The 23,747-nt window shown below is 49.0% G+C and overlaps 1 protein-coding gene across 1 annotated transcript in view; it reads right to left on the bottom strand.

The window, feature by feature from the left end:
• The window catches only part of LOC143925129 (protein mono-ADP-ribosyltransferase PARP14-like), an 87,449-nt gene extending 64,109 nt beyond the window's left edge, over positions 1 to 23,340 (bottom strand). The window contains exons 1-4 of the mRNA XM_077449746.1: positions 22,909 to 23,340; positions 17,499 to 17,632; positions 3,478 to 3,511; positions 812 to 1,021 (exon numbers count right to left, since the gene is read on the bottom strand). Of these exons, the coding sequence (XP_077305872.1) occupies positions 812 to 1,021; positions 3,478 to 3,511; positions 17,499 to 17,632; positions 22,909 to 23,098 (568 nt within the window). The 5' untranslated portion in view covers positions 23,099 to 23,340. The remainder of the gene's footprint in view (positions 1 to 811; positions 1,022 to 3,477; positions 3,512 to 17,498; positions 17,633 to 22,908) is intronic.
• Positions 23,341 to 23,747: the final 407 nt, after the last annotated feature.

Raw genomic sequence — 23,747 nt, 5'->3', positions numbered from 1 at the left:
CAGCTGCTCTCCCTGCCCACCCCTTGTCCCGGCCCTGACGACCATCACCCTCCCATCTATAATCATGCATACCACCTGCCTGGGTTGGCACTGATTGGATGTCAGTTGTAGCGAGCGATACGTCATTAGCGATTTCCAGTTTATAATGCTGATATTATCGCTGAGAACCACAAACAGCCCCACAGGGCCAGGCCAGTTTAGGTGGAAGCCAGCATACCTATCAATAGGATTTTTGGAGGAAGCCGGGGGAAATCCACACAAGACGAAGAGTAAAATCCACATCTATACAGGAAGAATGCTTGGGGGAGAATCTAACCTAAAATGTTAGCTTGGCAAGGCAAGATTACCACCAACATTGCCACTGGTAGTATGCATTGCTTTGCCATCATTGGCATATTATGTATCCATGGCCCCATAAGTACCTGCTATGTGCGTCTTGACAAGACTAACTCGTGTGTTAAAGAGACAGTGACCAGATCACAGGAGGGTCCTTCTCCAAATGTTGGCCCTGCAACTCCCCTCACATCAAGTCAGTCTGATTAATGTGAAACAGACTAAAAAGATAAATATTCCTGCAGTCCATACCAACCAATCACATATCATCTTTCACTCTCTAACCCGCACTGAGAAGATAAAACATGGAATTTGATAAGTTGTGAATGAATGAATGAATGAAATACTTATATAGCGCACAATGCGAACTGAATCGCCTCTAGGCGCTGTTGTGATGTAAGTTGTGATGGACAGTAGCGCCATTTTTGTTGTTCATGAACTGTACTCAGGAAATCATTGTCTTTGCCGGGTGTCTGACCTATATCACATGTGAAGGTGATGACGGCAGATTGGATCTCCGGAATATTCTCTATGTAGAAGTCCACGTCCACGGATCTGTCACTGATATTCCCCACCAGGAGGTTTAATATCTCCGGAGTGAAGCTGTCTGGGATGTTTTCAATCAGAACTGGAGAGGACAATCGGCTGGGGGACACCTCAGCTTTCTCTGGAGTTGGTTTCCCTGTGCCTAAAAGTGGAAAGAATTATAAGACTGTATTAAGGTATGGACAGATTATTGCTCTATCCCAAATATTTCCAACCATCTATACTTATCGTAGACCGTAGACAGCGGTGCCTGTCTTTCGGCAAATATCTCCTAAACCGTGTAGGTTTAGGAGATATTTCTTGGACCTACAGGTAAGCCTTAATCTAGGCTTACCCAGGACCGTCTTTAAGGCAGGGCAAAAGGGACAGCTGCCCTGGGCCCTGTCATTGTTGTGGGGCCCAAAGCAGCTGCCTCATACTTGCCAACTATCCCAGTTTACATTCCCTTGTCCCTTGAAGTTTTAGTCCTGTGCTGCTACTAATGCTGCCCAGCTCTGCCCTATTGTTGTGTACAGATGACTCACCTGCAGACCTGTGTTTACATGTAAATACTGGCTTTCATATGTAAATAGCAGTGACATGCATATGTAAATAGCTGAGGCCAACTGCATTCATATGTAAATAAAGGCAGAATTCATAGGTATATCATGCCCCCCTGCAGTGAGGAGAAGATGTGCTGTAACCTATAGCAACCAGTGAGCAGTATTACTGAACAGCAATCTCTAGCAGCCAATCAACAAGCAGAAATGTACTGTAACCTCTAGCAACTAATCAGTGAGCCTTAAGGAGTGCTGTAACCTCTAGCAACCAGTCAGTAAGCAGTAATGATATGCTGTAACCTCTGGCAACCAATCCCAATCGCTGCCTGATCTGATAAAGTAAAACTGATTTTAAGTCTAGCTGCTATTTATTGTATGCCTCAGAGAAGGTGGAGAGTGAAATTGCATGGGGGGAGGGGGGCCCTAAGAAAATTTTTGCCCAGGGTCCAATCAATATTAAAGACGGCCCTGGGCTTACCTGTAGGTCAAAGTGTGTTGTAAGGGTTTACAACCACTTTAAGTTGCTACTTTACAATGCTGGAGTATCCCACAGTTACCTTACACCCCATCCAAGTTAAAGTTTTTAATAAAGCATTAAAAAATACCTCTAGACTATTTACTAAGCCAGAAGAATGGCTGAGATGGTGTACCTGACTGCAGAATCCTGGGCCTACTCAATGGGCCCTTATGGGAGTGAGCGTTACATATGGATCAGCCTTCATTAACCCAAGGAAGGGGCTTCCTTGTGTAGCGGATGACATTTTGGACAAAGTGTCATACGCATGTAAATTTAGTTTTTGCCTCAGAACAGTAGTGGGGTTCTGAGGGTTAATTACGTAGGTTGGCCTTAACATCAGTCTGGCCGGGCTGTATCAGAAGTTCTGCCTGGTCATGTGAACGGTAAGGTGCACATGACAGGCCAGAACCAGGCTTGGTTGGATGTTTTAGGTATCAGCCTTCTCGAAACCAATCAGTGGGAGTGCCGGGGCCCGCTGGGGTAGTCTGGGAAGGGGTACTTAAGAGGTGTGGGTCACTTGGTTCAAAAGAGGTGTTTGTGAGGCCCGTGTGGTCTGTTCTTGTTCAGGACCAGGGTAGCCCGTGAGGGGTCCCGGTCACGGGGTGTTCGACATCCCACAACATGTTCCTGTTAGATGCCCCCAATAGACCCGCCTAGTCTGGGGTAGGGATCCGTCTGTTCCCGAGTCTCAGAACCGGCTGGTCCGAGGCGCAGTAACTGAGGGAGAATTCAAGGTGTCCGGGTGTGCTCTCGGCTTGGAGAGGCACCACAGCTCGTGGAAGTGACCGGGGGAGGACTCTTCGGAGGAGGGCCGACAAGTGGCATCCTGGGAAGTGCCTGGTTACTGAGTTGGGAAAGACATTGACGATTTGATGTTTTTCCAGTACCATTGAGGAGACGGGAAACGTTGCAGGTACTGAGGAAAAAGGTTCCTGTTCACCCTTAGTTACAACTTGTACACATTCATAGGATTGCTGTGAAGTTCTGAGTTAACGTGCTGACTGCCATGATCTCTGGCTAGAGATCTGTTCAGCTTTGAAGTACCCAGCTGCGAGTGGCTACTCTCTGGGTGGAAATAGAGACTTTGTTAGTTCAGTAGTTCAAGGTGCCTGAGCTCTTCACCCATGCCCTCTGTTCCCATGAGAGACTGTCCTACTGGAAGTTATCACTGCAAAATAAACCCTTTCAAAAGGACTTTATTTGTGTCATAGTTCAAGTTGTTGGGTATTAACCCCGGGAACCCCTAGACGTGGAAGAACAAGCCAAACGGAGGTAACCGGTAAGCCCAATAAGTCAAGGCCGCCCTACAAAGGGTCATGGCCGCTACACTTGCACTGGCGGTCAGTGGAAAGTATGAGTGGTTGTTAGTGCCAGAACTATATGGGCACTATCGGGTTGGGAGATCGATCATCACTACTCATAAACTCAAGGAACCCCCTAGCAACCTCTGGAGGAACCCTCGTAGAGAAAAATCTTCTATAGACACTTTCCTCTGGGGGCTTATAAGTTGCAGTTTATGCCTCTGTGATATTGTTCAGTTACCTGGGAGGTTCTGGCTCTTCTCGGATTTAGAAGCCTGCAAAAAACAAAAAAGAAAACACCAAATCACAATCATCGCATTCCTGTATATATCTTCTCTCTTTATTTCCCAAACCTGGAGCCTTCTTGGGGGTCCAATATATCTTATTAGAAATTAAGTTTACACTTCTGGGGGTTGGGGTGCACAACCCATCTAATGAGAGCTCTATGTATGAAGAATCTGCCCAAAGAACACTTGTTCAGAAAAAACAATTGATATAGTTATGGTGAAGTCGTCTCCTACAGGTAACAACTTACTGAATGTCTAGTCTATATGAATGGTCGGGACAAGGCTGAACTCTAAGTTCTTGCACTCATTGGGCTTTACACCCTCGGTGAGCATGCTCCAACTCCCTGCCTGCTTTCCCTCTCCATGTTCACTCCTCGTCTCAGCTATCCTCTGTAGAACAGCTCTGGCACCAGCTGACTCCTCTACACATTCATGGATGATGCAACATGTCTCTCTATGCTCTCCTCCTCGGTGTTGCACTCTGCTTTCCAATATGCGTGTCTGCTTCTCTTTCACTTCTGTGGACTCGCTGAGCAAACTATGGAGTAATTATGAAGTGACTGCACACCCAGGAAGTGAAGGCTGTGGACATTAGGGTTGCCACCTGTCCGGGATTCACCCAGACAGTTCGGTTTTTGAATCATGTGTTCGGGTTTCAGTCCACCTGAAACCCGGACACAATATTCAGACAGGAATGTGGCTCAGAACAGGGCCCCATAGGAGGGTGAGTGGACACTATGCATGCCACATTACTATTCTCTTCGGAGCGCCCAAAGGTGTCCCGGATCTGTTACAATCCTATAGTGTAGGGATATGCAATTAGCGGACCTCCAGTTGTTGCAGAACTACAAGTCCCATGAGGCATAGCAAGACCCTGACAGCCCCAAGCACGACACCCAGAGGCAGAGGCATGATGGGACTTGTAATTTTGCCACAGCTGGAGGTCCGCTAATTGCATATCCCTGGTATAGTGTATGCTAAAAAAAAAATATTTTTGCTGTGCGTCGCTAAAGTGTTCGGGTTTGGCTTGAAGAAAAAGTGGCAACCCTAGTGGACATAGGTGTACACAGCCTATTGCATTAGGGTGTGGACCCCAAAGCTCAAGCACACATGCATGCGGGTGTATGTATGTGTACTGACTACATTGTGCTCAGCCCAGCTTACCTTCTTCTGGTAGGCTGAAGGCCGTACCACACTGCAGGCTGTGCTTACTCCTCCCTCTCCTGCCCACTCCAGCTGCCGACACCTCCTGTTGCAAAGTCAAATAAGGCACGCTGGGGAAGGGGGTAGGTACAGTGTCCTTCCCCTTGGCTAAGAAGGCAGTAGAGACGCGGAGCAACTGTAGCCTCTGGCTTTTTACAGACACTGCATGGTTGGCAACCCTAAGTGATTAGGGTGTGCCCAGGCACATCCGGCACACCCACTGCAGGACCATCTTTTCGCATTGGGCATGCTGGGCAGTTGCCTGGGGGCCCCACTTGCCTGGGGGGCTCCACCTGCCCAACGACCAGGGGTGTTGGGAGGGAATGGGTCCCCAAAAAACCCTGAGTCTCGTATTTCTCATGTCCAATTATTAGCCCCGAGTGTAAACATCCAGTGATTGGTGGGCAAGCCGGGGGCGTGCGGCCGCAGTGAGAGTGGAGCTGTCAAATCTAAGCACTGATGTCGGGGATTGGGCGGGGCCCATCCCGACATGAGTGCTTCAATTTTACAGCTCCACTCTCACTGCGGCTGCATGCCCCGATACCGATATGCAAGGGCCCCTTCGTCCAGTACATAGAAAACTGCCTGTATACACTGTCACTGCTGGCTGGGGAGGAAGGTGGCGGAACCCATTGCAACTACTGCATGTGCACGGTTCCAGTGCATGCTGCAGAGTATCGCTGCTGAAAGAGGTGCATGGCGGGTGGAGTGCATGTGCAGGGTGACAACAGTGAACCTGTTGAACATCCTGCCTGGGTGTCCTCTTCTCTCCCGCGTAACTCCTCCTTCCCCCACCCACCGCTTTCATCTTTACAATAAGCAGGTAGAAGACAGAATGTCCAAGCAGAAGGCAGGTGCTGTCCAACTTTTCAAGTTAAAAAGCCTGTGATTTGCTGCTAGGGGCGGTCCTAGCAACCAATCGTCTGTCTGTTACATGGAAAGTTGAACAGCTCCCGCCTTCTGCTTGGACATGCCGCATCCTCTGTCTTCTCCCTGCTGTGTAAGGTAAGGGAGGGGGCACTGACATAAAGGGAACTGTGTTTGTTGCAAAGAAAGAAGATGGCTGTAAAGGGGACCGGGATACCAGAAAGGAGGGGACTGTGAAAGGAAGTGGATGTCAAGGGGGATCAGTGTATGTGTCAGGAGGGGGATCAGTGTATGTGTCAGGAGGGGGATCAGTGTATGTGTCAGGAGGGGGATCAGTGTATGTGTCAGGAGGGGGATCAGTGTATGCAGGGCTTTTTTTTCTCAAACAATAGGTGCTGGATAGTGATGGACGAACTTCAGACGGGACGTTTCGCGAACGCGGACCGCGAACGCGGCCGATAGTTCGCGAACCGTAACGTTCGCTGGGGGCCCAATTGACTTCAATGGGAGGCAAACTTCGCAAACCTACAGGTTAAATTTGCAGCCACAAAATAATTAATAGCTGTGCAAACATAGTCCCACCACATGGCCAATGACATAACACATGTATGAGGTGAATTTGGGATCGACAACTACAAGCATTCTTTTTTTATATGGGAAATTGTTGTGACAATACAGGACTGTGGAGCGCATGAAGGCAATGGAGGAGAGGGAAGGTCAGGGACCAGGGTAGGCAAAGAAGAGGGTGCAGGAGATGATCACCAGCAGCGTGACATACAGCAATGACACCTGCACCGTGATAGTCATCTGACACCAGCACCGTGATAGAGAGCACTGACATCAGCAGTGTGACATAAAGCACTAACACCAGCACCGTGATATACAGCACTGACAGCAGCACCGTGATAGAGAGTACTGACATCAGCAACGTGACATACAGCAATGACACCTGCACCGTGATAGAGTCATCTGACACCAGCACCGTGATAGAGAGCACTGACATCAGCAGCGTGACATAAAGCACTAACACCAGCACCGTGATATACAGCACTGACAGCAGCACTGTGATAGAGAGCACTGACATCAGCAGCGTGACATAAAGCACTAACACCAGCACCGTGATATACAGCACTGACAGCAGCACCGTGATAGAGAGCACTGACATCAGCAGCGTGACATACAGCAATGACACCTGCACCGTGATAGAGTGATCTGACAACAGCACCGTGATATAGAGCACTGACATCAGCAGCGTGACATAAAGCACTGACACCTGCACCGTAAGCAGCCCCAGGAGGAAGTCAGCATAGCACAGGGATGGTGGGAGCCCCTCATAATGAGCATAGTACAGGGATGGTGGGAGCCCCTCATAATATGCACAGCAGAGGTACAGCCCCAGGAGGAAGTCAGCACAGCACAGGGATGGTGGGAGCCCCTCATAATAAGCAGCCCCAGGAGGATGTCAGCATAGTACAGGGATGGTGGGAGCCCCTCATAATAAGCAGCCCCAGGAGGATGTCAGCATAGCACAGGGATGGTGGGAGCCCCTCATAATAAGCAGCCCCAGGAGGAAGTCAGCACAGCACAGGGATGGTGGGAGCCCCTCATAATATGCACAGCAGAGGTACAGCCCCAGGAGGAAGTCAGCACAGCACAGGGATGGTGGGAGCCCCTCATAATAAGCAGCCCCAGGAGGAAGTCAGCACAGCACAGGGATGGTGGGAGCCCCTCATAATAAGCAGCCCCAGTAGAAATATGACACCTCTCAACCTCTTCAAACAGGAGGGTACGGGCATATAGTACGGTGTGCTTTTTTTGGACAAGGAAGTGAGCCAAATGAAGAAAGAAGGTCTGTGTGCTCGATTAAAAAAATTGTTTATAGACATATACATGGTCTACTGGTCACATGTGTTGAATTCCTCCGAGATCCATGCCTCATTCATTTTTAGAAATGTGAGGTAGTTAACACTGTCGTGAGCTAGGCGAGTGCGCTTATCGGTCACGATCCCCCCTGCTGCGCTGAACGTCCTTTCGGACAGGACACTGGATGAGGGGCAAGCCAACAGTTCGATTGCAAATTGGGCAAGCTCTGGCCAGAGGTCAAGCCTGCCTACCCAGTGGTCCAGGGGTTCATCACTCCTCAGAGCATCCACATCGGCCGTTAACCCGATGTAGTCGGACACCTGACGGTCTAGGCATTCCCTGATGCTGGATCCGGATGACACCTGTCGATGGGTCGGCTGAAAGAATGACCTCATATCCGAAGTCACCAACACATCTTCAAACCGGCCTCTTCTTGCAGGCGCTGTTGGATTGGTACCCGCAACTCCTTTTCTGGGAGTGGGAATTGCTCCTCTGCCAGCGCACGCAAAAGCAGAATGCAGCATTTCTCGAAGCAAGGCCTGGAAGTGCTACATTCTGACAGCCCTCTGTGACGGCGGTAACATTTCCGCCATTTTGTGTTTGTACCGGGGGTCTAAGTACGTTGCCACCCAGTACTGGTCCTTGACCCTTATGCTTTTTATACGGGGGTCCCTATTAAAACACTGGAGCATGAAGGCCCCCATTTGCACTAAACTGGAAGCGGTGTGGTGGCCTGGCTCCTGCTCATCATCCAGGATAATGTCAGCCAGGATAACCTCAACCCTATATATTGTGGACCTATACCAGTCCTTAAGGAATAGCAGACTGTACCTCACTCAACCCTATGTACTGTAGTACCCTATACCTTACCAGTCCTTATAAGGACCTTTGTGGAACAAGTAGGTTGTGACTGATTAGCAGACTGTACGTCAGTCCCTATACTGATGAAGGACTGCTGCAGTATAGGGCAGTGGTCAGCAGTAGTGCACCTCAACCCTATGTATTGTGGACCTATACCAGTCCTTACAGAATAGCAGACTGTACCTCACTCAACCCTATGTACTGTAGCACCCTACACCAGGTGACCAGTCCTTATAAGGACCTTTGTGGAATAAGTAGGTTGTGACTGATTAGCAGACTGCAGCAGAAGGGCAGCAGTCAAGTATAATATTCTTTCTATATTTGGAAGAAAGAATATTATACGTGTACAAGCCTATTACCATACCACTGATACCAGTCCTGAAAAGAACCTTTGTGGACCTAATATAGTAACAGCTACTGATTAAACTGACCCTCACTGCCTCACACACAGCTTCCTGCCTGTCCCTATATAAACTGACAAAACAGAGGCTGCTGGAACAATAACTGGAATAGCACTTTTGTGGACCTGATAGTAACAGCTAATGACTAAACTGGCTGTCCCTACAGCACACACCGTCCTGTACCTTTCTCTAAACTGACAAAAGACACTCAGGCTGCTGCAACAATCACTAGCACAGCACTGCCTCAAACCTATATCCTGAACTACACCTAACACCTATACCAGTCCTGAAAATAACTTTTGTGTACCAAATAGCTAGCGATTTGGGTCACTGCAATCTCTCCCTGCTCCACACAGCAACCTCTCCCTATAGTGACAGAAGAAAGAATGTAAAATGGCCGCCGGATCGGGTGTATTTATAAGTTAGGGGGAATGTCCAAGTGTCCATGTGCTGTAATGTCTCAATTGGCTGTCCTGTACCCCATGATGGATGTGTCATCATAGGTCAAAGTTCTTTTACACAGAAAACACGGAAGTCCGCCGGGCGAACGGCGGCAATAGTCCGCTGATCGGGCAGACCGCGAACAGCCGAAATTCACCGCAAAACGACCGCCGGGCGAACCGTTCGGCCATCACTAGTACTGGAACTTAACCACGGCCCCACAAAACCCCTCCCCCTACACACACCCTCCAAATCACATCAAATAGTGGGTGTGTTCAGTCAAATGTCACGGAAACAGTAGGAGGGTCTTAAAGGGGCATTAAATACCGGGATTGCATTACATACAAAGTGCAGAGCTGTCACTTGTAAACACAGAAACCGGACTTCTGTGTTTACAAGTGATTGTGGGAAGCAGGCACCAAAGGGTCTGAGCCAGAGGTGGTGAAACTGAGTTCCACCAAGCTCCTCCTGAAAAAAGCCCTGGTTATGGATATTCCAAGCATGGCTTCTTCTACTTTCAAGGTCTTAAAGGGGTATTAAATACCAGGATTGCATTACATACAGAGTGCAGAGCTGTCACTTGTAAACACAGAAACCAGACTTCTGTGTTCCGCCAAGTTCCCAATGAAAAAAAGCCCTGAGTGTATGTGTCAGGAGGGGGATCAGTCAATGTGTCAGGAGGGGGATCAGTGTATGTGTCAGGAGGGAGATCAGTGTATGTGTCAGGAGGGAGATCAGTGTATGTGTCAGGGGGGATCAGTGTATGTGTCAGGGGGGGTCAGTGTATGTGTCAGGGGGGGTCAGTGTATGTGTCAGGAGGGAGATCGGTGTATGTGTCAGGAGGGAGATCAGTGTATGTGTCAGGGGGGATCAGTGTATGTGTCAGGAGGGAGATCAGTGTATGTGTCAGGGGGGGATCAGTGTATGTGTCAGGGGGGATCAGTGTATGTGTCAGGGGGGATCAGTGTATGTGTCAGGGGGGATCAGTGTATGTGTCAGGAGGAAGATCAGTTTATGTGTCAGGGGGGATCAGTGTATGTGTCAGGGGGGGTCAGTGTATGTGTCAGGAGGGAGATCAGTGTATGTGTCAGGAGGGGGATCAGTGTATGTGTCGGGGGGGGTCAGTGTATGTGTCAGGAGGCAGATCAGTGTATGTGTCAGGAGGGAGATCAGTGTATGTGTCAGGGGGGATCAGTGTATGTGTCAGGAGGGGGATCAGTGTATGTGTCAGGGGGGATCAGTGTATGTGTCAGGAGGGGGATCAGTGTATGCAGGGCTTTTTTTTCTCAAACAATAGGTGCTGGATAGTGATGGACGAACTTCCGACGGGACGTTTCGCGAAAGTGGACCGCGAACGCGGCCGATAGTTCGCGAACCGTAACGTTCGCGGGGGGCCCAATTGACTTCAATGGGAGGCAAACTTCGCAAACCTACAGGTTAAATTTGCAGCCACAAAATAATTAATAGCTGTGCAAACATAGTCCCACCACATGGCCAATGACATAACACATGTATTAGGTGAATCTGGGATCGACAACTACAAGCATTCTTTTTTTATATGGGAAATTGTTGTGACAATTCAGGACTGTGGAGCGCATGAAGGTAATGGAGGAGAGGGAAGGTCAGGGACCAGGGTAGGCAAAGAAGAGGGTGCAGGAGATTATCAGCAGCAGCGTGACATACAGCAATGACACCTGCACCGTGATAGTCATCTGACACCAGCACCGTGATAGAGAGCACTGACATCAGCAGCATGACATAAAGCACTAACACCAGCACCGTGATATACAGCACTGACAGCAGCACCGTGATAGAGAGCACTGACATCAGCAGCGTGACATACATCAATGACACCTGCACCGTGATAGAGTGATCTGACAACAGCACCGTGATATAGAGCACTGACATCAGCAGCGTGACATAAAGGAGGAGAGAGGTGTGTCACAACCAATAGTAGCATTTTGGAGGCGTGGTGGCGGAACAACCTCCGACACTACTGCACCTTGTCCTGCATCCTTCCCAGCTGCCAGAAGAGTGACCCAATGGGCCGTGAAAGACAGGTAACGTCCCTGTCCATGCCTGCTGGACCATGAGTCAGCGGTAATATGCACCTTACCGCTGACCGCCCTGTCCAGCGAGGCAAGGACATTGCCTTCCACATGCCGGTAGAGAGCCGGAATCGCCTTCCGTGAGAAAAAGTGGCGTTTGGGGACCTGCCACTGAGGAACCTCACATTGCACAAACTCACGGAAGGGGGCCGAGTCTACCAACTGAAAAGGCAGCAGTTGAAGTGCTAGCAATTTAGCCAAGCTAGCATTCAACCGCTGGGCATGTGGATGGCTGGGAGTGAACTTCTTTCGCCGGTCCAGCAGCTGGGGCAGGGACATTTGCCTGCTATAATCGGACGTGGGTGTACTGCTAGCAGAGTTCCCGGAAGCACTTGGCTGTGACACACCTAATTCTACACCTTCATTCCTCTCAGAGCAGGTTTCAGAGAGGACTGAAGGTCTAGTGGGGTTGGAGATGCCAGCTGATGAGGAGCAAGGAGAGGTCCGCTTTGTTCTTTGGTGTGGGTCTTTGAGGTACGCTTGCCAACGAGCTGCATGGCAGGTCAACATATGTCTGGTCAAGCATGTGGTGCCCAAGCGGCTGATGTTTTGGCCACGTGAGATACGCTTGAGACATATGTTGCAAATAGCAGAGGTGCGATCTGATGCACTCGTCTCCAAAAAGGCCCACACCAAAGAACTTTTAGAATAACGCGCAGAGGCAGCGCCCTGCACAGGCGGAGCTCTGCGGTGTGATTCAGTCGGTGTGCTGCCCCTAAGCTGGCCCCCGGAGGGCATCCTGCCTCGTTGGACATGTGCCTCCTCTCTCCTACCAGGCACCCACGTGGAGTCAGTGCCCTCATCATCCCCTCCCTCTTCATCGCTGGAGCAAACCTGGCAGTATGCTGCAGCTTGTGAAACATGACTGCCAGATTGCTGTCCTTCTTGAGCATCCCCTCTCTCTGCATTCACGCTACTGCCTTCCTCTAGCTGAGTGTCATCATCAGAGCCCACAAAACACTGGGCATCCTCCTGGAGCATGTACCCAACACTGTGCTCAAAGAGTTCAGGAGACTCCTCAGGAGGACGTGGTGGGTCTAGGGAAGGAGTCACTGATGATGACATTGAGAGGAGGGAAGACGATGCATTGGCAGCTGCTTTGCTAGTACCCTGAGACTGGGTGAGAGAGGATGAGGAGGATGAAGAGGGCTTGGTCATCCACTCTACCAAGTCGTTGGCATGTTGCGGCTCAACACGTCCAGCTGCCGAAAAGAAGGACAAGCATGTCCCATGGCCACGTGCTGATGACAATGCACCGCGTCCACAACCAGCACTGTTGTCTCTAGACACAGAGCCTGCTTGCCCTCTTTTATCGGCTCGCGCCTGTCTGCCTCTCCTTGCTGGCCTTCCAGACATGGTAATGGCCTGAAGGGAGTTGGGTAAAACAGCAGTTGGGTAGTTTATATTGTGCTGGAGGCACAGAACACCCACTAACTCCTGCAGATGCCTTTATTATAGAACACCACAGATAAAGGGGTATATACAGATGTATACCAGGGGCGGATCCGGGGGGGGGCAACGGGTCAATTGCCCCCTCCGAGAATACCGCCAGCTGATGACAGCAAGGCCGGTTCCGCGGGTCCAATCGCGGCAGGTTCCGCGGGTCCAATCGCGGCAGGTTCCGCGGGTACCCGCGCGGCCGGTTCCGCGGGTACCCGCGCTGAGTGGACGGGTGAGGGGGGGGGCAGCTGGGCGGCTTAGGAGGGCTGCTGGTCAATCAGGAAGCCAGCAGGCAGGGGAGCAGGGAGATGACATCATCTCTCACTGCCCTGCATCCCTCCAGTTCCGCCCTCACTGTGTAGCAAGCTGTGTGCAGCAGAGAGATTGCATCATCTCTCTGCTGCCTATCTTCACTCTGGCACCAACAAAAGACCACCTTAGCAGAAAAGTGACACAGTAGGTGACAATCCGCAATGTGTGGCAGGCTACGTGGCAAGTGGCAATCCGCAATGTGTGGCAGACTACGTGGCAAGTGGCAATCCACAATGTGTGGCAGACTACGTGGCAAGTGGCAATCCGCAATGTGTGGCAGGTGACGTGGCAAGTGACAATCCGCAATGTGTGGCAGGTGACGTGGCAAGTGACAATCCGCAATGTGTGGCAGACTACGTGGCAAGTGGCAATCCACAATGTGTGGCAGACTACGTGGCAAGTGGCAATCCGCAATGTGTGGCAGGTGACGTGGCAAGTGACAATCCGCAATGTGTGGCAGGTGACGTGGCAAGTGACAATCCGCAATGTGTGGCAGACTACGTGGCAAGTGGCAATCCACAATGTGTGGCAGACTGCGTGGCAAGTGGCAATCCGCAATGTGTGGCAGGTGACGTGGCAAGTGACAATCCGCAATGTGTGGCAGGTGACCTGGCAAGTGACAATCCGCAATGTGTGGCAAGTGACAATCCGCAATATGTGGCAGGCTACATGGCAAGTGGCAATCCGCAATGTGTGGCAGGCAACGTGGCAAGTGACAATCCGCAATGTGTGGCAGGCAACGTGGCAAGTGACAATCCGCAATGTGTGGCAGGTGATGTGGCAAGTGGCAATCCGCAATGTGTGGCAGGTGACGTGGCAAGTGGCAATCCGCAATGTGTGGCAGGCTACGTGGCAAGTGACAATCCGCAATGTGTGTCAGGCAACGTGGCAAGTGACAATCCGCAATGTGTGTCAGGTGACGTGGCAAGTGGCAATCCGCAATGTGTGTCAGGCAACGTGGCAAGTGACAATCCGCAATGTGTGGCAGGCAACGTGGCAAGTGACAATCCGCAATGTGTGTCAGGCAACGTGGCAAGTGACAATCCGCAATGTGTGGCAGGTGACGTGGCAAGTGGCAATCCGCAATGTGTGGCAGGCTACGTGGCAATCCGCATCTGGTGGCAGGCGACGTGGCAAGTGACAATCCGCAATGTGTGGCAGGTGACGTGGCAAGTGACAATCCGCAATGTGTGGCAGGTGACGTGGCAAGTGGCAATCTGCAATGTGTGTCAGGCAACGTGGCAAGTGACAATCCGCAATGTGTGGCAGGTGACGTGGCAAGTGGCAATCCGCAATGTGTGGCAGGCTACGTGGGAATCCGCATCTGGTTGCAGGCGACGTGGCAAGTGACAATCCGCAATGTGTGGCAGGTGACGTGGCAAGTGACAATCCGCAATGTGTGGCAGGTGACGTGGCAAGTGACAATCCGCAATGTGTGGCAGGCTACGTGGCAAGTGACAATCCGCAATGTGTGGCAGGTGACGTGGCAAGTAACAATCCGCATTTGGTGACAAGTGACGTGGCAAGTGACAATCCACATTTGGTGGCAGGCGACATGGCAAGTGACATCCTCAGGGCTCCCACTGATTCTGCATTATGGTGAGTTGAACCATTTAATTTTATATTACAATGTATTAATAGAAATAATGCGCTTCAATCATCCTGACACCATAACAACCATGGTGCCGTAATGATTGAAGCGCAAATACCAGCCATTTCCCATATAAATTGCCCCCAAAAAAACATATTTTATAGCAGTGCCCCTCCCGAGATTAGACTCTGGATCCGCCCCTGATGTATACTGTGCTGTGCTGGAGGCACACACAACTTCCAATAACTCCTGCAGATGGCAAGTGGGCTCAAATAGAGAAGAGCTATGTAGGTGGATATAGCGGTATGTACTGGGTACAGAGCACGCAGACAGCACGCACTATCTCCTAACACTACTGACTGCAAGCTCTATTATTAAAGATAGATCACTAGCTATATAGGTGAGGTGAATATAGCGGTGTATACTGCGGTCAGGGCACGCAGACAATAACCACTACACAACAGCAAGATCGAAAATCGGCCGATAACGATCGGTGTGTACTGTGTTGAAGGTACACAGAACACCCACTGCTTCAGACGCCAACACACTACACAAGGCCGCCGCGCTGGCAGCCTTATATAGTGTGGGGCGTGCACTACACAGCCTGAGCTATGATTGGCCACAGGCATCCTGCCTGTGGCCAATCATGGCTCTCCTTGCTGCTGGCGCTGTGATTGGCCAAGCATGCGGGGTCACAGTGCATGCTTGGCCAATCATGAGCCAGCAATGCACTGCGATGACGCAGTGCATTGTGGGCCGTGAGCGCCACACGAATTTGGCACGAACGGCTCATAACGTTCGGAATTCGCCGAACGGGCGAACAGCCGATGTTCAAGTCGAACGTATGTACGACTTGAACACGAAGCTCATCCCTAGTCAGGGGGGATCAGTGTATGTGTCAGGGGGATCAGTTTATGTGTCAGGGGGATCAGTGTATGTGTCAGGGGGGATCAGTGTATGTGTCGGGGGGATCAGTGTATGTGTCGGGGGGATCAGTGTATGTGTCAGGGGGGATCAGTGTATGTATCAGGGGGGATCAGTGTATGTGTCAGGGGGATCAGTGTATGTGTCAGGGGGGATCAGTGTATGTATCAGGGGGGATCAGTGTATGTGTCAGGGGGGATCAGTGTATGTGTCGGGGGGATCAGTGTATGTGTCAGGGGGGATCAGTGTATGTGTCAGGGGGGATCAGTGTATGTGTCGGGGGGATCAGTGTATGTGTCAGGGGGATCAGTGTATGTGTCAGGGGGGATCAGTGTATGTGTCAGGGGGGATCAGTGTATGTGTCGGGGGGATCAGTGTATGTGTCAGGGGGATCAGTGTATGTGTCGGGGGGATCAGTGTATGTGTCGGGGGGATCAGTGTATGTGTCAGGGGGGATCAGTGTATGTGTCGGGGAGATCAGTGTATGTGTCGGGGGGATCAGTGTATGTGTCAGGGGGGATCAGTGTATGTGTCGGGGGGATCAGTGTATGTGTCGGGGGGATCAGTGTATGTGTCGGGGGGATCAGTGTATGTGTCAGGGGGGATCAGTGTATGTGTCAGGGGGGATCAGTGTATGTGTCAGGGGGGATCAGTGTATGTGTCGGGGGGATCAGTGTATGTGTCAGGGGGGATCAGTGTATGTGTCGGGGGGATCAGTGTATGTGTCGGGGGGATCAGTGTATGTGTCGGGGGGATCAGTGTATGTGTCGGGGGGATCAGTGTATGTGTCAGGGGGGATCAGTGTATGTGTCAGGGGGGATCAGTAGTGTAGGGGTCTGGTAGGTCAGTTTAGTGGTTAGCATTGATGGGCACTGGTGACCCAGGCAGCAACCAGCAAGTGAGTAATTTCTTGTTTATCAATTTCTTGCTTTACAAGCTCGTTGTTATATTGTCCAAATGTTGTGTTAATATTTAAACACTGATTTTGTTGGAAGTATCAATAAATAAGCCTTACTGATAATTTGCATTTTTATTCTCACGCGTGAGTGTGTAGACGGGGCCCCAGTGCAATGTATTGCCCGGGGGGCCTATAATGCTCTTAAGATGGCACTGACCCACGGAGCATGCCTATGGCTGTGGACCACCTCTACACACAGCACAAGGCAAATGTACTAAACATGGTCAGAGCAAACACACGGGGAATACACACGCAATCAGAGCACACACCGAGCACAGTCAGAAGACACACAGCGGCGGCCGGTCCATAAAGGGGGGCTGGGGCACCGGCCCCTAATCTCCATGCGGGGTGCCACATGCACAGAGTTTATACCATTTTTTTATTATTTTTTTTAAAAGCACATGGCAAAAGGTTGAGCCCACCCACTTGTGACACTACCGAATGAACATTCGCTATTGTCTTCTTGCTTCCCCTCTTAGCCAATCAGGACAGGAAGCAGGTCCTAAGACCCGATTAGCTGGGAGGAGAAGCCGCTGAAACCACTTGGACCTGGATGGGATAAGTGCAGGGCTGGCAAGCGGGCAGGGCTGGCGGGGGGGGGGGTTATTTGCCACAAATGTGCCATAAATGGAGCACCTGCTGCCACTGCCCACACAAATTACATGTGGTGGGGGGGGGGGGGGGATTTCCCGGTGTCAGTAAGGCCTTTATGTGGGACCAACCATGTATGTTGCCTTGGTTGGCACACAATGTGCTCAGCATCCTGAGAGGAGCGCCCCCCACTGACAGATATACAGAATGAGCCCCTTCCATACAAGGGGCCATAATAAAAGTAATTTATCTCTGTACCCCTGTGAGCCCCTCCCCCTTCTCTGTACCCCTGTGAGCCCCTCCCCCTTCTCTGTACCCCTGTGAGCCCCTCCCCCTTCTCTGTACTCCTGTGAGCCCCTCCCCCTTCTCTGCACCCCTGTGAGCCCCTCCCCCTTCTCTGTACCCCAACACTTACCCCAGCCTCAGCCTGTGGGGGAGGGGAGGTCTCTGTACTCTGTATGTCTTCCGGTAATCGGACTTCCAGCTGTAATGTCGCCCCATCCGGTAATGTCAGTTCATGAGTCTTCCTCTGCAGAACCCGATCTCGTGCTGTGATAGAGAAGATTACAGATATTCTTTATAATTCTTTATTTCTTTGCAAGAATACAAAACAACATCATTAATCAATGAAGTACAACATAATGCATTCCTGCCCTTTTTATGAACAAAACAAAAACAAGACAGTATCAGTACAATATCCAATACAGTATATAGTATCTACTCCTCATAGTGGTCCAACAAAAACAAAAACAAAAACAAACACAAAAAAAAAAAAAAAAAAAAAAAGGGGGGAATAAAGGGGGGATAAAGGAGGGAGGGGGGGAGAGATCAATCCCACCCACCGGCGGGTTTAGTTTACATTACTCAACCAGCTCACCTAATCTTCAATTTCTTCTCCAATCAACCTCTTCCCCTCCTCTGACTGTAAAAAAATCTCCCATGGAGCCCAGATTTGCGCTATGACTTCCCTTTCCTCAGAGGGCATAGGGATCAAATTTTCCATGATCCCAATTTTCCTTACTTTGTTTAACCATTGTGAAATTCGCGGTGCTCCCTTTTCTTTCCAACGGATGGTTATGCAGCTTTTAGCTGCATTCACCAGATGGCATAACATTGAATTCTTATATCTCTCTAATGGAATATGTGTACATTGTAATAGGAAGAAAGCCGGATCTTCCTCAAGATGATACTCAGTAAACAATTGAGAGATTTTCTGAACTTCTTCCCAGAACTGTCTAATCATTGGACAGTACCAAAAAATATGGGCAATAGTGCCTCTCTCCTTACCACATCTCCAACATTTATCTGATGTCTCTGGAAAAAAGGTATGCATTCGTGATGGAGTATAATACCAACGCATTAGTACTTTGTAATTTAGTTCCTGTATCTTAACACACCTAGATGATTTCAAAGTCAAGTGTATTATTTTCTGACGTTGAGTCGGGGTGAACGTTTGTCCGAGATCTCTTTCCCATTTATCCAAACTTACTATGTCATTATCCTCCAAAGGAGAGATTAGTAATGCATATATTTTGGAGATAATATGGGAAAGGGGCTCCTTATTTTCACAGTACTTTTCAAACTTAGTAAGTGGACGATCAAAATCCTTAGCCGGTCCTAAAGTGTCCAAAAAATGTTTAACTTGTAGCGCCTGCCAGAGGGGTAATTCATATTGTCCTCCTGGTTGCATTAGCGTTTCTATTGATGGCCATTTTTTAGATCTCAAAAAGTGTAATGCCTGGAAACAACCCTTCTCTCTTAAATTTCTAAATATACCTAGTTCCATGCCAGGCGGGAATAGTGGGTTCCCTAGAATAGGAAATAGAGGAGATTTAACTGTTGAGATTCTGGGATTCCGCACTACTTTTATTCCCATCTGGAGCGTAGGTCCTACTAAGGGATGAGCTCTTAATATAAGAGGTATATCTGTACCGCACCACAAGGCTCTATCTAAGGGAATGGGACTTACTTGTTGTTCCATAGCAACCCATCTTTTACTGTCTCTATGGCAGCACCAATCCACAATTCTACCCAGCTGGGTAGCTTGATAGTATTTATATAAGTCCGGTGCTGCGATTCCACCCGCTTCTTTAGACATAGTTAGTAATTTCCTGTTAATCCTAGGGTGCTTACTTGCCCATATGAACTTTGTAAATATTGTCCGAATTTTGCTAAAGAAAGCCAGTGGAATCCGGATTGGTAGTGCCTGAAACAGATAAAGAAACTTAGGGACGATATTCATTTTCAAAATATTACTTCTTCCAAACCAGGAATGAGAGGATTTATTCCACTCATTCAACCTTGTAATAATTTCCCTTAATAAGGGTGGAAAGTTCAATGCGTATGCATCTATTAGGTTAGGTGGGATCTGTATCCCTAGATAATTCAGCGCTGTGGCTGTCCATTTAAACTTGAAGTTATCCTCTAAATTTTTTTGAATGGGATTCCCCAGTGATATCCCCATCGCCTCTGACTTACCATAATTTATTTTAAAATTAGATAGAGCACCATAGTGCTCAATTTCCCCCAATAAATTGGGTAATGATATTTGTGGATTAGAAAGTGAAAATAATAAATCATCTGCATATGCTGAGAGTTTATATTCCTGATCCGCTATAGAGATACCTTTAATATCGGGGTTCCATCTTATTCTATTTAACAGAGGTTCTAATGATAGTGCAAATAAAAGAGGCGACAGGGGGCATCCCTGACGTGTCCCATTAGATATTAGAAAATTTTCAGAATTTATCCCATTAACCTTTACCAGTGCCTGTGGCTTTGAGTATATTCCTGCTATCCAGTCCAACATTCGATCCCCAAGGCCCATCTGCTTTAAAACTCCTAACATAAAGGACCAACTGACCCTATCAAAGGCCTTTTCTGCGTCTGTATTAACAAAGATACTCGGCAGCTTCCTCTGATTTACATATTGAATTAAATTCAGAACCTTAATTGTGCTATCCCTAGCTTCACGTGTGGGGACGAACCCCACTTGGTCCATATGAACCAGCTGCGTCATAAACGGTTCTAGGCGAGCTGCGAGTATCTTTGTAAATATTTTGTAGTCCGTATTTAATAATGATATTGGACGGTAGCTACTGCATATTGATTGATCCTTTCCTTCTTTTGGAATAAGTACGATATGTGCCCTTAATGCTTCTACAGGTGGAGGCCTGATTTTCCCTTGTATGTTAAATGTTTTAACCATATGAGGGACAAGTTGCAAATGAAAACTTTTAAAATATTGCAGAGAAAATCCATCTGGACCAGGAGCCCTTCCTTGCCTCAACATCTTTATTGCCGAGGTTACTTCTTCTGTTGTTATTGGTAATTCAAGTTTTCTTCGTGCTGAGGATGACAATTTCGCTAAGTGTGAGGATTCAAGATATTCCTCTAGTGATGAAGAGGAAGAGGAATGGGGGGGAACTGGAAGATTATACAATGAAGTATAATATTGTCTGAATTCCTCTGCAATATCTTTTGGTACTAGGGATTTAGAATTTCCTTTTGTCCTGATATAGGGTATATATGAACGGAGTCGTTGTTTTTTTAATTTCCTTGCTAGCACTTTGCCACATTTATCACCTGATTCATATATTACTCCCCTTTCTTGTTGTAAAATAGCCCTTACCTTATATCGGAGGAGATCTGATAACTGTCTTCTTAAATGTGCTAATTCTGTCCCCATATCCTTCTCCATTGTCTTCTTATGTTGTATCTCTATCTTCCTTATCATTTCCAATAATCTGCCTGTTTCCATTTCTCGAGCTCTTTTTATTCGGGACCCATGTTTTATTAGAATTCCTCTAATTACTACTTTATGGGCTTCCCACACTATCCCCATTTCAGTCTCTCCATTATCATTAATTTTGAAATACGAATCGATTTCTTTAATTATCTCTTCTTGGATTTCAGGACGTTGTAAAAGGCTTTCATTCATTTTCCAGTTCCAGTCATTACAGATATTCTATATTCTACCAATGGAGTTCTGTCCCCCAATGGAGGAAACATGTCAGCATTCAGAATTACTATTGTAGTGTATGAGGATCCCCCTCCAGTCCTCAGTACTTACCTCCCTCCTCCTTGTAGTGTATGAGGATCCACCTCCAGTCCTCAGTACTTACCTCCCTCCTCCTTGTAGTGTATGAGGACCCCCCCAGTCCTCAATACTTACCTCCCTCCTCCTTGTAGTGTATGAGGATCCCCTCCATTCCTCAGTACTTAACTCCCTCCTCCTTGTAGTGTATGAGGATCTACCTCCAGTCCTCAATACTTACCTCCCTCCTCCTTGTAGTGTATGAGGATCTACCTCCAGTCCTCAATACTTACCTCCCTCCTCCTTGTAGTGTATGAGGACCCCCTCCAGTCCTTAATACTTACCTCCCTCCTCCTTGTAGTGTATGAGGATCCCCATCCAGTCCTCAGTACTTACCTCCCTCCTCCTTGTAGTGTATGAGGACCCCCTCCAGTCCTCAATACTTACCTCCCTCCTCCTTGTAGTGTATGAGGATCCCCATCCAGTCCTCAGTACTTACCTCCCTCCTCCTTGTAGTGTATGAGGATCTCCTCCAGTCCTCAGTACTTACCTCCCTCCTCCTTGTAGTGTATGAGGATCTACCTCCAGTCCTCAGTACTTACCTCCCTCCTCCTTGTAGTGTATGAGGATCTCCCTCCAGTCCTCAGTACTGACCTGCCTCCTCCTTGTAGTGTATGAGGATCCCCTCCAGTCCTCAGTACTTACCTCCCTCCTCCTTGTAGTGTATGAGGATCCCCCTCCAGTCCTCAGTACTTACCTCCCTCCTCCTTGTAGTGTATGAGGATTCCCCCTCCAGTCCTCACTACTTACTTGTCTCCTTCTTGTAGTGTATGAGGATTCCCTCCAGTCCTCACTACTTACCTCCCTCCTCCTTGTAGTGTATGAGGATCTTCTCCAGTCCTTAGTACTTACCTGCCTCCTCCTTGTATTGTATGAGGATCCCCCTCCAGTCCTCAGTGCTTACCTCCCTCCTCCTTGTAGTGTATGAGGATCCCCTTCCAGTCCTCAGTACTTACCTGTCTCCTCCTTGTAGTGTATGAGGATCTCCCTCCAGTCCTCAGTACTTACCTCCTTCCTCCTTGTAGTGTATGAGGATCCCCTTCCAGTCCTCAGTACTTACCTCCCTCCTCCTTGTAGTGTATGAGGATCCCCTTCCAGTCCTCAGTACTTACCTCCCTCCTCCTTGTAGTGTATGAGGATCCCCTTCCAGTCCTCAGTACTTACCTGTCTCCTCCTTGTAGTGTATGAGGATCTCCCTCCAGTCCTCAGTACTTACCTCCTTCCTCCTTGTAGTGTATGAGGATCCCCCTCCAGTCCTCAGTACTTACCTCCCTCCTCCTTGTAGTGTATGAGGATCCCCCTCCAGTCCTCAGTACTTACCTCCCTCCTCCTTGTAGTGTATGAGGATCCCCCTCCAGTCCTCAGTACTTACCTCCCTCCTCCTTGTAGTGTATGAGGATCCCCTCCAGTTCTCAGTACTTACCTCCATCCTCCTTGTAGTGTATGAGAATCTCCCCCCAGTCCTCAGTACTTACCTCCCTCCTCCTTGTAGTGTATGAGGACCCCCCTCCAGTCCTCAGTACTTACCTCCCTCCTCCTTGTAGTGTATGAGGATCTCCCTCCAGTCCTCAGTACTTACCTCCCTCCTCCTTGTAGTGTATGAGTATCCCCTCCAGTCCTCAGTACTTACCTCCCTCCTCCTTGTAGTGTAAGAGGATCCCCCTCCAGTCCCCGTAATTAAGTACCTTCCCCTTGTAGTATAATATAATGCCCCTACTCCAGTACCTACCTGTCTCCTCCTTGTAGTATATGAGGATGTACCCTCGGGTGCAGTCGGTGTCTCGGATCTCGCACTCTCCTCCGTCTGATTTGCTCTTACTCCCGAAATACAGCTGCAGTTTATTTTTCAGCTTTTTCAGTTTTTGTGGCTCCTGGTTCCAGGTTAGGGCCACAGGGTGCAGGTACTTGCTGTCCCCCATGATATTTAGTGGGGGTCGGTTAGTGGAAGGTGAGGTTGTACAGCCAAGCAGGGTGTGGAGCTCAGTGGTTTCCCGCTGAGCATCCGATGCTTATGAAGCAAAAACTGCGAAGACTCTTTCACTTTCGCTTTCTGCGGTACAGATGACTTTCTGCTGGAGAGATTTCCCGGAAAAGTTCTAGCTGTGTGCGTCAGTCCTACAACCCACCGTCACTTTCTGCGACTTGCTGTTCCATATTGTACTTTGGGTTGTCACCTCTCTCAGGGCTGATTGGACAGGTGGAGGATATAGCTCGGTATTAGTACAGCAAAACCTCCTCCATCCTCAGAGAGGGGAAATAAAAAGATTGTTTCTTCTCAAGGTCTTTAGTTACAAAGTTTCAGATTAGAGATAAAGAAATATGAAAAAAAGCAACATACTCTGAGACACAGAAAATAACATATAAAGCTAGAGCTAAACCCTGAGAGCCAATCCACACCATGTGCATTGCTCTGTGCTGGGAAGCCTTGCCCATAGGCGTGTGCAGGGGGTGTGCCGAGTGTGCCTGGGCATACCCTTATCCCCCCCATGTGCCAGGGCCACTGATAAGACAGTACAGCTAGCCATGGGCGTCCGCAGAACTTTTTCCAAGGGGGGGCATCATTTTAAG

This window comes from Lithobates pipiens, unplaced genomic scaffold, assembly GCF_037356315.1.
Source record: "Lithobates pipiens isolate NorthernLeopardFrog02 unplaced genomic scaffold, aLitPip1_a1.2 Scaffold_22, whole genome shotgun sequence".
Taxonomy (NCBI): Eukaryota; Metazoa; Chordata; class Amphibia; order Anura; family Ranidae; genus Lithobates; species Lithobates pipiens.
Note: the sequence above shows the minus strand (reverse complement) of the source record. Positions and strands in the feature narration are given on the sequence as shown.